General features: G+C 36.9%; 1 protein-coding gene across 3 annotated transcripts in view; it reads left to right on the top strand.

Annotated features, from left to right (window-relative positions):
- The window catches only part of CCDC191 (coiled-coil domain containing 191), an 81,530-nt gene that overhangs the window by 10,544 nt on the left and 55,900 nt on the right, over positions 1–15,086 (top strand). For 2 of the 3 annotated variants that reach the window (XM_010970819.3, XM_045507165.2), the window contains exons 4-7: positions 2,607–2,750; positions 5,780–5,958; positions 7,403–7,626; positions 10,770–10,923. In XM_010970819.3, the coding sequence (XP_010969121.1) occupies positions 2,607–2,750; positions 5,780–5,958; positions 7,403–7,626; positions 10,770–10,923 (701 nt within the window). The remainder of the gene's footprint in view (positions 1–2,606; positions 2,751–5,779; positions 5,959–7,402; positions 7,627–10,769; positions 10,924–15,086) is intronic. The other variant, XM_074363801.1, reaches the window with a different exon arrangement.

The raw sequence follows: 15,086 nt of genomic DNA, 5'->3' as shown, positions 1-15,086 counted from the left end.
AGAAATGGCACTTGGTCTCAGGTGGTTGGTAGCACTGGAGATGGAGAAAGGAGATTGATTCAGAAATTGGCAAGGCTGTGTCTAGCCCACCCCATCTCACACCCCACCAATAGGAATATATAATATACTTCAGCTGCTTAAGGTTACAAGAAGTCCTGCAGTTTAAAAAAAAAAAGCTTACTTACCCCATTTCCTAAGCTTCCTAGACTTAAACCCTTTTTATCTTGAAATACGTATTAATATTCTAAGAAACTAGTGATCTACTTTAGAAAGTACTAGTGTCTGAATGGAACAAGGTTTTCAAAGGTTTATATCCTTCTTTCTCCTCTCATTAACTATCTATTGATATTCAGTAAGAGCTAGTGTGCTGAGGAACATGCTTTGAGAAAGTCTGATTTAGGGTAGGCTTCGAGCCTCTGATCGAACAATGTTCCTACAGTTGAACCCTCCACAGGACATTCCCTTTCTTTGTTTTTTTGGAAACTTCACAGTACACCTCTATTTAATATGAATGGCATACAGTAGATCTGAATTATTCTACAAATAAATTATTCTACACATAAATATCTAAACTGTTGTACACAGGGTTACACAGTAAATATCTGCCCCCTTTCTCTACCTTCCTCTGAAAGCCAGTAGAGTCTGTTGCTAGTATACTTTTTTACACTTAGTTTCTATCACTTTGATTCGTTTTTCTCTGTTGTATCATGCATTCCCATCTATATTAAATGTCTTTTGTCGTTATTTACTATATGGAGACACTCCATTGCCTTAGAGCTGTGCAATAATGATGATAACAGTGATGAAGGTAATGCTGAAATAGACATTTTTCTTTGTTGAAACCCCCATGCCCTGTCTGTAAGAGCTGTTTGACAGTGATTATAATGATGAGAGTGATGCTAACAAGACATTTTCTCTCGTAACTATATATTTAAGAAGATTTTCTGAATGTCACTAAAAAAGAAATCCAAGTGGAAATTGGTTTCCAGGATATCATACTCTCTGATTTTCCTCCTGCCTCAGTGGTTTCTCTTTCCTAATCTACTTTCCTGGTTCTGCCTTCTCTCTTCACCCCTGAATACCAGAGCTCCTCAGGGCTTAATCCTTGAACCAATTCTCTATCCACCTTCCTCCTTTGGGGATCTCATCCACTTTAAATATCCCCTTTGGATTTGAATATGATCTGTATGCTGACCATACCCACATTTATTTCTTCAGCTCTCCCTTGAAGTCCAGATGATATAGCCAATACCTATTTGACATCCCTATTTGGATGTCTCATAAGCATCTCATCCTAACTCGTTTGAAACTGAACTGATCTTCTGTCCAAACTTGCTATTCCCTTGGCCTTCCCCGTCTCAGTAAATGGCACCTCCATCCTTGCAGTTGCTTAGGCCAAAAACCTTATAGATTTCTTTTTCTCATATCCTGTGTCCAATCCATCAGCAGATCATGTCAACTCTACCTCAAAACATTACTTTCTAGAATCTGACCATTTTTAGTACCTCCACTCTGGGTCCAGGTCACTATCGCCTCTCTCCTGGATATTTGTCTCCCAACTGGAGTCTCCTGCTTCTGTGTTTGTTCCTCTGTAGTCTATTTTAACATAGTAGTTGGAGTTGATGCTCTTAAAATACATCACCTCTTTGCTTGTAACCCTCCGCCCCCATGGCTTCCCATTGCACGCAGAATAAAAGCCAAAGTACCTAGAATGTCAAGACTTACCCAAAGAAAGGATTTTCAACCTCAGCACTATTGTTATTTTGGGCCAGATAACTTTTGTTGTGGGGGCTGTCCTGTGCATTATAGGGTGTTTATTAGCAGCATCTTTGTGCTCTACCCAGTAGATGCTAATATCACCTCCCCCAGTTGTAATAACCAGAAATGGCTCCAGACATTGCCAGCCATCCACTGGGGGGCAAAATCACCCCTGATCTAGAACCACTGCTCCAAATCTGATCCAGTATTACCTCTTCCACCTCATCTCATTCATCCTTCCATACTGCCCCCATGCTGTTTCTCCAGTACGCTAGACACTCTCCTACCTTAGGGCCTCTGCTCTTGTTTTCCCTGCGTATGCAATAATATTCCCTTATGTAGCCACGTAGCTCCCTTCCTCACTTCCTTCCCTCTTTTGCTCAAAATATTTTCTCAGTGAGGCCTCCTTTGATAACCCAGTTTAAAACTATCAGGAGGGAGGGTATGGCTCAAGTGGTAGAGTGTGTGCTTAGCATGTATGAGGTCCCGGGTTCAAGCCTCAGTACCTCCATTAAAAAAATTAAATAGATAAACCTAATTACCTCCTCCCACGAAAAAAACTTTAAAACTGTCAACACCCATCTTCCATCTCCTGTACACCATTTCTCCTTCCCCTGCTCTGTTTTTCTGACTTACTTGCTCATTGTCTTTCTTCCCCAGTTAGAACATAAGTTTCATGGTGGTAGGTTTTATATTTCCTGTTTTGGTCACTGCTGTATTCCCAGCATCTAGAACACTATCTGACACATGCTGTGCTCACTTAACATTTGTTGAATGAATGAAAACTGAATGAAGAAAGTTTCTGAAGTAACTGAAATATTAAATAGATGCTTTTGTTTTATTGGTAGCTCAGGAATTGGTCAATGACTGGTTAGACACCAAACTTAAGCAAGAACTAGCAAGTGATGGGGAAGGTGGTGATGAAGACACTGTGTCGAGTATCCCTCTTGTGCCAGAAGCCAACAGGCATTTGAAATACGACAGGTTTGATGGTAAGAACTTATCTGATTGTTCTAAGATTTAACATCAATGGATGTATCCAAGAAATCTTTTTGTTTTGAATAATAAATGATATATTATTTGACTTTTTGGTGTTTTGCTTAGTTTTATAATTGGCTTTAGTTTTTCTTGATTCAATTTACTTATCTATATCCTCAGTAAATTCATGTTTTAAAAATTAAAATAGTCTTATTAATTGCAATTCTTCTTATGATTATAATGGCAACTAATGCTGTTTAAGAGTGCCTTTTCCCCTATATATGTTGGATGACCATTTACCTTGATGGCTATTTAAATGTTTTACTATGTTTAAACATTGGTATATCATTTTGTACTTAGAAAATGCTTCATGTATCTTTATAAAGGAGGTTATTACTTGCACACACAGCTAGTGTTAGACAAGTTAAATAGCTAGCTTGTGAGGGTTCCTCAAAGGCATCCAAAGAGAAAGATTTTTTTCCCTGGGCATAAGGGTAGGCATGGCAATGGTGGGGCAGCTCCCCATGTATAACTCATACATCCCTGGTGAACTCATCTGGCAGCATTCCTCTTGTTTAGGACTCTACAAAATCCCCAGCTTGGGAATCACAAAGTCATGAGCTCTTAAAGTTAGGGGAATCCTCAAGATCACCTAATCTGATCTACCCTCTTCACCCCCTCAAATAGAGATCCTTCTATAGTATCCATAACATGGGGTGATAGACTCTATACCTGAACACCTCCCAGCACAGGGAGCCTGCACTCTGGGAGGTGCCCATTCAGCTGTTGTGAGGCTCTAATCTTCATAAATTCTCTGCTAGGAAAATTAGGATTTTGTCCTCAGTAACTTTTACCCTTTAGTGTAATAGGAAGTAATATCATGTCCTCTCTTTCAAGAACAGTCTTTTCGTTTTTTGTGGGAGCTGTCATCATATCTGATCCTTCATATTCGTCAGTTTTCTAGATTAAATAGCACCAGTACTCTCAACAGTTCTTTGTATCACATTGTTTCTAGATATACTGATTGCCACCTTCTGGATATTTTCTAGTTTAGTGGTGTCATTATTAAAATGAGGCATTTCAGTACTTAATATTTATTCTGAAACATCTGGAATACAATAAGACTGCTAATAGATCTGGTGCTAATGGATCTAGTTCTATCTCTGAGATTTGTTGTTACTATCTAGTATCTTACCAGACTTCACTCATCTTATGCTTCTAGAGTTACTTTTTGTTTTTGGATCAGAACATTGAACAAAAATATTACCTGGCTATTAAAAAAGAATGTTTATTAAAACTATTAACATATGATTATGTCAGTAGATAAAGAAAAAAATACTTGACAAAATGTGACATCTATTTCTGATTAAAACCTTAGCAGACTAGTAATAGAAGGTAAATTCTTCAGCCTGACAAAGAGCACTTACATGAGATGTATAGAAGAAAAACACCAAAGTGACAAATGTAAATCTTACCTTATCAAGAATTACATTACATATAAATGGATTAAATGCTTTAATTAAAAGATGGAGACTGGCAGAATGAACTTAAAAATATCTAACTATATGCTGTCTACAAGAGACATTCTAGATTCAAAGACACAAACAGGTTGAAAGTAAAAAGATAGGAAAAGATGTACCATGCAAATAGTAGCCAAAAGAGTGTGAGAGCAGCTTGTTAATATCAGGAAAAAGATAGATTATGATAAGAAATTGTTACTCAAGACAAAGAAGGGCATTCTATAATAATAAAAGGGTCAATCCATCAGAAAACATAACAAGTGTTAACATGTATACACCTAGCAAAAGAACCCCCAAATACATGATGCATACCTGAGAAAATTGAAGGGAAAAATAGGTAATTCAACAGTAACAGTTGGAAACTTCAGTAACCCCATTTTCAATAATGTATGGAACTAAATAGAACATTAGCAAGAAAGATACTCAGTATCATTAGTCATTAGGAAAAAGCAAATTAAAATTACCATGAGTAACCACTACACACCTATTAAAATGGCTTAAATTGAAAGACTGACCATACCAAGTATTGGTAAGGAAGTGGAGGAGTGGAACACTCCTACCTTGCTTGTGAGAATGTGAAATTATATAACTACTTTGGAAAACAGTTTGACAGTTTCTTACAAAAGTTAAACAAATACTTATTATATGATCCAACCATTCCACTCCTAGGCATTTTCCTAAGAGAAAAGAAAGCATACATTCATACAAATATGTGTACACAAATGTTCATAACAGTTTTATTTGTAATAGCCCAAATCTGGAAGCAAATGTCTATCCCCAGATGAATGAATAAACAAATTGTCGTATGCCCATACAGTAGAATACTACTCAGCAATAAAGAGGGTTGAACGATTGATACAACAACATGGATGAATCTCAGAATAGTTATGCTGAGTAAAAGAAGCATGACCAAAAAGAGTACATAGTATATGATTTAATTGATACAAAATTCTGGAAAATTTAAACTAATCTTTTGGCAGAAGCAGGTCTGTGGTTGCCTGGATAGGGCAGAGAGCATGGGGAGGAGTGGGAGGAAGAGATTGCAAATCAGCATGAAGACCCTTTTTGGGGCTAACAGATACACTCATTATCTTGATTGTAATGATGGTTTTACTGGTAATTATATATGTCAAAATGTACTGTAGACTTTAAATATTTACAAGTTTATTGTATGTCAGTTATACCACATTAGAGCCTTTTTGAAAAAGAGCAATAGATTCCTCAAGGATGTTTAGGTCCTTGTAATATAAATGTAAAAGTAGTATCTTTTCAGTTTGGTAGTGAGGGGGTCTTTAGTGACTTGGGTGAGGGAAGTTCCTCGTGAGTGAAGGTTTTTCCCTCTTAGTTGAAGGTACTTGCTGAGGGATTTACTCATCCAGTTGGCATTATCAGTTACTATTTATTGAACATTCATAGCTTTTTATTTTTATTGTACCAGGATTATTTATATAAATATGGAAATTATACTGAAGTAAAATTTTTTTTTAATTTTCCTTTTTTTGTTGTTGTTCTCTTTCTCCCAGATTTATGTGGTTACTTGGAGGAAGAAGAGGAAAGTACCATCGTTCAAAAATTTATAGACCATCTGCTCCATAAAGATGTGGTGGATTCTGGGATGCTGGAAGATCTTGGAATGAATGAAAACCAAGACAAGAAGTGGCAGAAGGATCCTCGTCTTACCATGGAGATGAGACATAAGCAGGTGGGAGGGAAAAGCAAAATTAAAATGGATAACAGGAAGCAATCTTTGTGTGACACATTTAATAAGCTTAAATAAAGATTTAGGCTTTATTATGAAAAAGGATGCCATCTGTGGTTTGGTTAGAAAGAATAAAAATAAAATATAAGAACTTCAGAAGAAAAATAATGCTCATAAACTGAGGATAGGAAACAATTTATTTAAGAGAACCAAGCAAAAGAATAATTGATTTTGACCAAGAGAGAAGTGAGCTAAACTTTATTAGTTTACATGTGGTACTTCCGAATATAAATATGTAGATTGGGGTTTGCTTGAATTTGTTTTTTTAATTATGACATCAATATATTAATATCATGAATATTCTGGTGAATGTTATAATGATGATTCTTCTCTAGGCAACTGAAAAATTCACTCATTTTGTGATTATAATTTGAAAGGGAGGGCAGATCTGAATTAAATCTAGTTCAGCTGTTTTGAATTAGAAAGGCATATGGGAACTTTCTTGTCTCCAAAGACAATAGTAGATTATAGGAAGAAGATACATCTCAATGCTTTGTAGAGGAACTTCAGGAAGTCAGAATGACCAAGTCTTTCCCATATGTCCAGAACCAAGACCGGACTAGAATTACGGTCTAGTCTTTTTGTAACAATGAATTTCTGATTACTTTAAACCATAAGGCGTGCTCAATCAGCACTAGGGATGATAGAGAAACTGGGGTAGAAGTATGATCCTGGTTTGGATTTATGATAAAAGGGAGGAAAGAAGGTTCACTAAGAGAAAGCCATTATCTAGAAGTCTTATCATGAGAGTAAGATAAGGGTAGAGTTAACGAACAGAAAGGATCACCCCTTAGTTCATAGCTAGTCAAGCCTTTAAAGAGTTAATGGGTTTGAAAAAAATGATTGTGCTTATTCAGAAATATTTGTGAAGTTCATGATTTTGTTTTCCAAATAATCCAGAATCATCTATATATTAAAATGATAGACGTGAATAAAAGGCCGTGATGTTCCTTAAGGTAATAAATCACTGTTCTAGCCTTCACAATTTATCCTCCCCCAAATAACCTTATTCTTTTTCTTAAGTTATAATTAGCATACAGACTGAATAAATAGCAGTAATGTACACCTTGGAAAATCTTATGAGTAGGAAATCATTACTAAATCAGAATCCAGAATTTGGCATCAGACCCATTAGATTTTCAACTTCTCCATGGTGCAGATTGTTCCCAAATTGTTTGGAATGGTCTTACCTGACTTCATTTAAAACTTCCTATTGATCATTACTCAGTAAACAAAAGAATTTCCCCTGTTTTTCTGATATACCATGGGGTTCTGGGCCAGAATGTTTCAAAGTGATTGTATTCTGATCTTCAAAATTTGTTCTAAGGTTTTGCATATCCCTTTCTACTTGAAAGGCTGCTTTCACCCTTGTTGTATTCTCCTCAAGGTAAAAGAAAATCGCTTAAGGCGTGAGAAAGAACTGGAGCGCCAGAGAATTGAAAAGACCCTGAAAAAATCGGCCTTCTTAGAGGCTCAGTATCTGGTGCAAGAAGAGAAGAAAAGAAAGGCTCTAGAGGCCAAGAAAGAGGAGGAGGAGATTCAAAGGGAGATGGTAAAGCTTCGGAGGGAGATAATTGAGAGGAGACGCACTGTGGAAGAGGCATGGAAAATGTAAGTCAGCTGTGATGAGCAGTATTAAGGTTTGTTATGTTGTTTAGGCAGTCATTTTGGAAGGACTCTAAAGTTCTTTAAAATGCACAAACAATGCAATAACAAAACACAGAAGAGAAATCACCCACTCTTGCACCGTCTTAACAAATGAACTATTTTCATTTTTTCCGTGTTTCCTCCTGTTCTTGATCCGTTTATGTACTTAATTGCAATCATAAAGTACATATAATTTGTTATTCTGCTTGTTGTGATTACCACATTGCCTGGAATCCTAAGGTCTGTATATTACTGCATTGAATTCTTATACCATAATTTATATAATGACCTCCACTCCCCATACTGGTGAGCATTTCGGCTATTTCAGACTTTTCACCAGTAGTGCAGTGAGCATCCTTAAGCATAGAGCTTTTTCATTCTTTTGAATTATGTTCTTAGGGTTGTAATTACAGAGTTAAATGGTATAGGCTTCTTGTGACTCTTGAAACATTGCCAAATTTCTTTCCAAATGGCTTGTACTTATTTACGCGATTGCTGGCAGTGGACCACACTCAGCATTGGGGAGGTGTTATCATTTTCAATATTTTTGCACTTTTAATAGGTATTATATTGGTTAGTTTGCATTTCCTTGGGTTCCTGAATGTTTTTAAGATTGGGCACGTTTCCTTATACACATTGGCTAATTGTGCCTCATCCTATTGTGAATTGCCTCAGTGTCTTATCTTCCAATAATGATACAGAGAGTCACCACTGCCTTACTGCCACTGATAAAGAAAAACAATATCTAACATAAAAGGGAAATCAAAGTAGCCCTTACTGGATGTAGTACTGTTGTGTTTCTTCATGCAGAAAATGAGCTTTGTAAATGAAATAACTAATGTATTTGTTCTGAGAAACAGCACGGATGCATAAACTGCAAAAGCCTTGGAACAACGTGCCTGAAGTGGCTGAATACTCAAACTGAGAGGCCACAAAGACCTATTAGATAATCTCTTCCACCCCCTCAGCCTCCACAGCTTTCCCCACTGCGTTCTTGATTGCTCTCATCCTCCCCAATTTAAAACTGCTCTGCAGTGGACGTGGGCTTCATTCTTTCAAGTACCAGGCTCAGACCTCCTCCAGATGCTTTTCCTTTCAGGAAGCAATCACCAGTGTTAGTGAGTTCTTGCTAAGGTCGGCCTTGCTTTTCAGATTGCTCTCAAGCCCTGAAAAATCTAGGCTGACTTAAAATAAATTGGGAAAACAAGTAACATTTGATGGTAGCAGGAAGCACTGCTCACAGTGGGCACTCAGCGAACATTCACTGACCAGTCATTTCTTTTAAAAGTTAAAAATCTTATCTGTGGATGCAGTGAGACAGATAATATGCAGTACTTCTATGTAGTTGAACTGATTTAAACTTAACAGAAAGCAATTTGGCAATAAACAATAAGAGCCATGAAAATGTTATCATTTGACCTGGGAATTCCAGTTATAGGAATATTATCCTAAGAAAATGACCAGAAATCCAGACAAAGATTTGTGCACAAAGATAATGAAAATAACATTATTTATAATAACAGACATTCATAAATATTGGAGAAATTAATAATTAATGGTTGTACAGTGAAACAGCACTGACATGTTAATCAGTGGTTTTTTTCTGGGTAGAAATATAGATGGATGGCTTTTATACCTCTCCAGTTTTTCACAATGAGCAGATATTACTTTCGTAACAGATAGATATTTTAGTGTTATTTTAAAAATTTGATCCATGGTGTTAGAACTGTATTTTTTTTTAATTTTCAATTTTTTTTAGAGTTTTTTTTTACAATTTCACATTTTTATTATTTTGGGGGTGGGGAGGAGGTAATTAGGTTTTTATTAATTTTTTCTGAAGGTACTGGGTATTGAATCCAGGACCTTGTAGGCATGCTCTTAACCACTGAGTTATGCCTTGCCTTGCTAAAACTGTGTTTCTTTAAATGCCCGCTCTGGTCTGCTGATAACTATCTAACATAATGTTGTTAATGCATTAGTAAGTTTGGAAAGAGTCAGTAAAATTATATTGTTGATAAGGCTTTTTAGTTTATTTGTAAGGTACCCTAAATCTGCTTCATTGCATAGTTTAAAAGAGTCTTCTCTAAAAGGTTTATTAACTACAAAGAGAAAAATATCAACTTTACACTGGAGAAGCCACCTTAACCAAATGATGATTAACATCACCAGTAATAAGATACAACGTTATGTGTCGCCTGTATGATATATGAGAATTAATGAAAGAATGTCTGCAGGTAATTCTGGCATTCCTCTTTCCATTTGAGTTTCTACAACTGTGAAGTGAAATTCAGAAAGGCTAGGTGACTTGCCTGAGTTTTCACAGCTGGTTTGTGGCCAGAGCCCATGAATCCTGAGCCTTGACTAGGTGCTGGCTTTACTATGTCATTGATAATGTATATACACATACCTATGTGGTTTAATGTACTCCAATTAGAAGGCGATGGCTATGAGCTTGCTTGGATTGGTGAGTGTAAGAGGGATGACCTGGAGGGGAAAGTACAGATAGGTAGGTGAGAAAGAGATAATCACAAAGATGAGTGACAAAGTTTCTAAGAGGTTCTTGCTACTTGCCTGCAGTCCTTTTCCTTATTAAGTTTTATTTTTTCGCTTTTCAGCTGTCCTAGAGTTAATATAAATTCCATTTTCTCCTTCCTCAGTAACACCTGACTCTTTTATTATTTTTCGTCCTAGAAACCTTGTAAAAGCCTTGTGGTAAGAATCTCATTCCTTTCTTACCCAAGGGTCCTTATTTGCCTCCCTTTATAAGAAGAGAGAGAACTTATGTCTGTATTAGAGATTACCTAGTAGTTGTTATCTCTCAAATTTTCATCAAAGCATCATTCAATAAAAATACTTAAATATCTATAGGGCTTTCTACTTTTCAGAATACATTAAAACAATTTTATTTTATTTAACTGTATTGTATAAAGGAATAAACTAAGACTAAAAAGAAAAAAAAAAATCTCCCTACTATGTAGTTTTAGGACCAGATCTAAAAATTGCTATCTTCTGATGGAAAATTCAGTGTTCATTCCACTGTGATAGGTTGTAATTACTCATTGTTAAGTCTGTTGTTCATACATGTATTTTTTAATTGTTATTAATAGAGAGAAGAAAAAGCAAGAAGAAAATTCTCTAAAAAATCCAGAGAAAGGCATGTTTCAAAATGTTCATACTGTTCTAGATGAAGAAAAAATGGCAAAAGAAAGAAAGAAGAAACTGAAAGAGTTATTAATCCAAACTTTCAAGGAAAATCACCAGGTAGGAATTGCAGTGTCTCTTTATTCAGCATTCTGTAGCACAAATGACAAAGGGCTCCATCAGAGATGGGACAGTGTAACACTGAGCCCAGTGGAGCCTCATCCCAAGTGCCAGAATTGGCCACACCATTTGTTCCCGGCTACTCAGCCGGCCGATTGCATAGGGCGGTGCTTCAATCCTCTGTTCAGGGGCTACTCATACATACTCTATGATCCAAGGAAGTCGGGGTATGAATTTGGGATGTCTCACTAAATAACCTTTTTCAGAATAGTGTGTAACTACTATTGTAGATTTCAGGCTGTTTTTGAAAGCTTGGCTTCCACATTGACAGTCTTATGGACCTTTGTGTTCTGGATTATGCAGAAGAATTATTCAGAAAGTTACTTGCCTTTTGGTAGCTCAGATCCTAAACAGTGATATATTTGTGCTTCTACTATAATGGTCTGCATTTTATTTTACTCTCCTTTCTCTTTCTTTGGTTTCACTTTTTGAAAAATTAACTGGCAAATTTTTTATTGACAAATGAGCAACTTCCTCTAGCTACTTAAGTAGAAATTTTTTTCAGTGATGTTGGATTGACAACAGTGTAAGTTTGGGGTCTATTACATTTCAGGTGAAAGGAATTACTTGGAAGATTTGTAAATGAGAAGGTCAGATGAGAAGAGATAAATACTAAATATATCTATTTTATATCTCCTACAACACCCACCCCAGGGCCTTAGGCACTGATGAAATTCAGTGACAGTTAATGGAATGAATGTATAAGTGAAATGGATTTAACAAGAGAAAAGAGAATGTCAAGAAGAGATTGAGGGGACTTGATAAGTGTAGGATAGTTTACAAAGGCCCTGGAAATCAATGATAGAAATTTGAATATGATATGAATAACTAAGATATGAGGGAAAAAGTAAAGTAGTAAAGTAAAGCAGTCACTTAAGAAAGCTAGACATATTTGATGGCAGCGTTTTGGACTGATGGGCAAGAAGTCATAATTATTCAGATATAAAACAACAAGAGTTTGGTCAGAGTTTTGGCTTTAGGAATAGAGAGGGAAGTGTGGTAGGAGGAAATACTAAGAGTTGGGATTAACATTTTGGGAAAAATTGGCAAAGACTCTCCGATGCTGTGTCCTTCAGAGACAGATGGAGTTATTACATCCTCCTGCAGTAACAGTTCAGGTTTCTGAGAGAAAATAGAAAAGGAAATGAGTACTCAAGGGTACATCTTGGGAAGGAGTAAGGAAAAAGTGCCATCTTATGTTACCCAACCAATAAGAGATGGGTAAGACCTGTGTTCCCTGTAAGATTAAGTTTTTTATTTTATTGAAGCCCGCTGTACAAGTAGAAATAATTCAGTCATCCCTTAGTATTCATGGGGAATTGGTTCCAAGACTCCAAGCGGTATACCAAAGTCTGCAAATTCTCAAGTCCCTTATATAAAATAGTGTAGTTGTTTGCGTATAACCTATGTACATTCTTCTGTATACTTTGAATTATCTCTAGATTATTTATGACACCGATGCAAAAAATTAATAAACAACCTTGAATTAAGTAGAGTCAGAAGACCAGAAAGGGGAGCCCTCATGCCCTGTGACAGTAACAGAGCCCAACAGGAAGAAGAAAGACTTCTTTTCTGGCAAGGACTCAGCCAATGAAAAGCCATGGACATTTTGTTTACTATAGTCCTATCAGCTTCCTTTTCCCCTGTATGAGAGTTCTCCTTCCCTGGCCATGTGAGAACTTGAACGTGGCCCGCCATGGTTGCAGAGCCCAAATAAACCCATCTTTGTTGGAGTAATACGTCTTTACCGGAGTAATACCTGGCAGTCTATTTGTTCCAGGTCAACACCTAATAAAACATAAAACTATGTAAATAATTGTAAATACAATGTAAATGCTATGTAAATAGTTGCCAGCACGGCAAATCAAGTTTTGGGTTTTTGGAACTGTCTGGAAATTTTTTCTCCCGTATATTTTCCATCCACAGTCGGTTGAATCTGCAGATGTAGAATCTGGCGGATACAGAACGCTGACTGTATGTGCTTTAGAAAGAAGTGCTAGGTGTGAATTTTAGACACATATAAAGAGTTCTACAAAACTCTTTAGTGGCATATTAAAACAGATTACTCAGCTTTAAGAGGACCAGCTGATATACTTTAAAAATGAGAGACTATGAATAAATTATCTCCACTTTGCCACAAATTCTGCTTGATTTGAACCTATATTTGTAAGTCTTTATTTTGAAATAATTTTAGACATACAGAAAAATTGCAAAAAACAGTGCATGGAGTTCCTGAGTACCCTTCACTCAGCTTTCCTTGGTGTTAACATCTTACATAATCACAGTATAGTTTTCAAAACTAGGAAATTGACATTGGTACAATACCATTAAATACAGTTAAGAAAACTACAGACCTTATTAGAATGTCACCTGTTTTTCCACTGATGTCCTTTTTCCATCCGTGGTTGTCACGTCTTAGTCTACTCCAGTTTGTGACAGTTCCTCAATCTTTCCTTGTCTTTTAGGACTTCGACATTTTTGAAGAGTTCTGGTCAGGTGTTTTGTAGAATGTGTCTCAGTTTGGGCTTTGCGACATTCTCTTCTGCTTAGGTTGAGATTACGCGTTTTTGGTAAGAATACTGTAAGCAGTGCTGCTGTGCCTCTCTCAGTGACTCCTGTCAGGGGTGCATACTGTTAATATGTCTTATTTCTGTTGATGTCAACCTCAGTCACTTAAGATTGTGTCTGCTGGTTTCCTCCACTGTTTCTTCCCTTTTTAATTCGTAACAGTCTTGGAGGAAATATTGTGAAACTATGCAAATATCCTGTTTATCATCCTTAAACTTTCGCCTACCAGTTTTAGCATCCACTGGTGGATCTTGCCTGTAACAGTGATTAATGTGGTATTTGTCTAACAATGATTTTGTGTTTCCCTCTTCTTGTCTTCATTTATTCACTGAAATTCTTCTAGAAGGAAAAACTGTCCCTCCTCCCCCACTTCTTTATTCAGTGATTCAGTTATTTATTTGCATCAGGGTGGGCTTGTGGCTATTTATCCGATGGGTTATATTCAAATATTATTGTTTACTTTGTTACTCAAATTGTTCTAGCCTTGGCCCTTAGGAAATCTTTCAGATTGATGCCTTTGCCCTTTCAAAGTCCTTTTCTGGGTACTTCCTTTCTTTCTAGCACCACAAGATGTTGCAGGCTCATCCTGTATTTCCCCTGCCCTGGCTCTGGAATCAACCACTTCTACATGGAATCTTGGTTCCTTTTATTGGAGAATAATATTTAGAAACCACAAGCCAGTACTAGCCCTGCTCACTGGTACTGGGGTGTCACTGTTTCCGGGCCCTCTCAGCAGACAGAGCTGGGAAATGGATGTACTTATACTGTCCTACACATACATACACACTATATTAATTTCTGTATCTGTCTGTGTACAAATTAAAAATCCATGGGTTTATATTGATACAGCCAATTCCAGGGCAACAACACAAGGGTCATACTATCGTTTCCCCTTCCTTACTTGTGACTTATTTCTGTATCTATCTGTATATATTTTAAAGTAATTGTGACTTCATAGTGATAACTCCAGCCCTAATTCAGCACCACAGGCTTTAGTGTAGCCTTTCCCCTTGCTTGTTTATATCTTTCTCTGACAGTCAGAAACCTGGAGCTTATTACCTAAAATATATTTACTTATTTCTTCAGTCCTAGTATACCATAAAAGTAGTTTCAGTATTGCTAACCTCTACTGCTATGGAAACAAATTTACTAACTATAGTGTAAAATTTGTACAGTTATTTTTATTTTTAGCCTTAATCAGCCAAAATTGTTTCCAAAGTTCCTTAGGTGGGTTCTTTCTTTCCCTTTCCCCGTGACTGTGATTATGTCACTCATGTGTAGTCTTGTTAGTGAACCTCCCATTTAGATGTCCTCGGGGCATATGGACATAACTGAGACAAGGGAAAATCCACCTACCAGATTCTTCAGGCTTTTACAGCCTTGGCTGGAGGTGGGACTGTCCTCTGGTAAACACCACCAGAGTAGCCGGCCCTCTGGGGTCACTTCCTTGTTCCCAGTCCACATTCCTGGCCTAGTTCTGAAGGAGGCTGAAACTGCCCTTGGGTAATGGAACTTGGATACTCCGCAGCCTAAAT

The sequence above is a fragment of the Camelus bactrianus genome, chromosome 1, assembly GCF_048773025.1.
Source record: "Camelus bactrianus isolate YW-2024 breed Bactrian camel chromosome 1, ASM4877302v1, whole genome shotgun sequence".
Taxonomy (NCBI): Eukaryota; Metazoa; Chordata; class Mammalia; order Artiodactyla; family Camelidae; genus Camelus; species Camelus bactrianus.
Note: the sequence above shows the minus strand (reverse complement) of the source record. Positions and strands in the feature narration are given on the sequence as shown.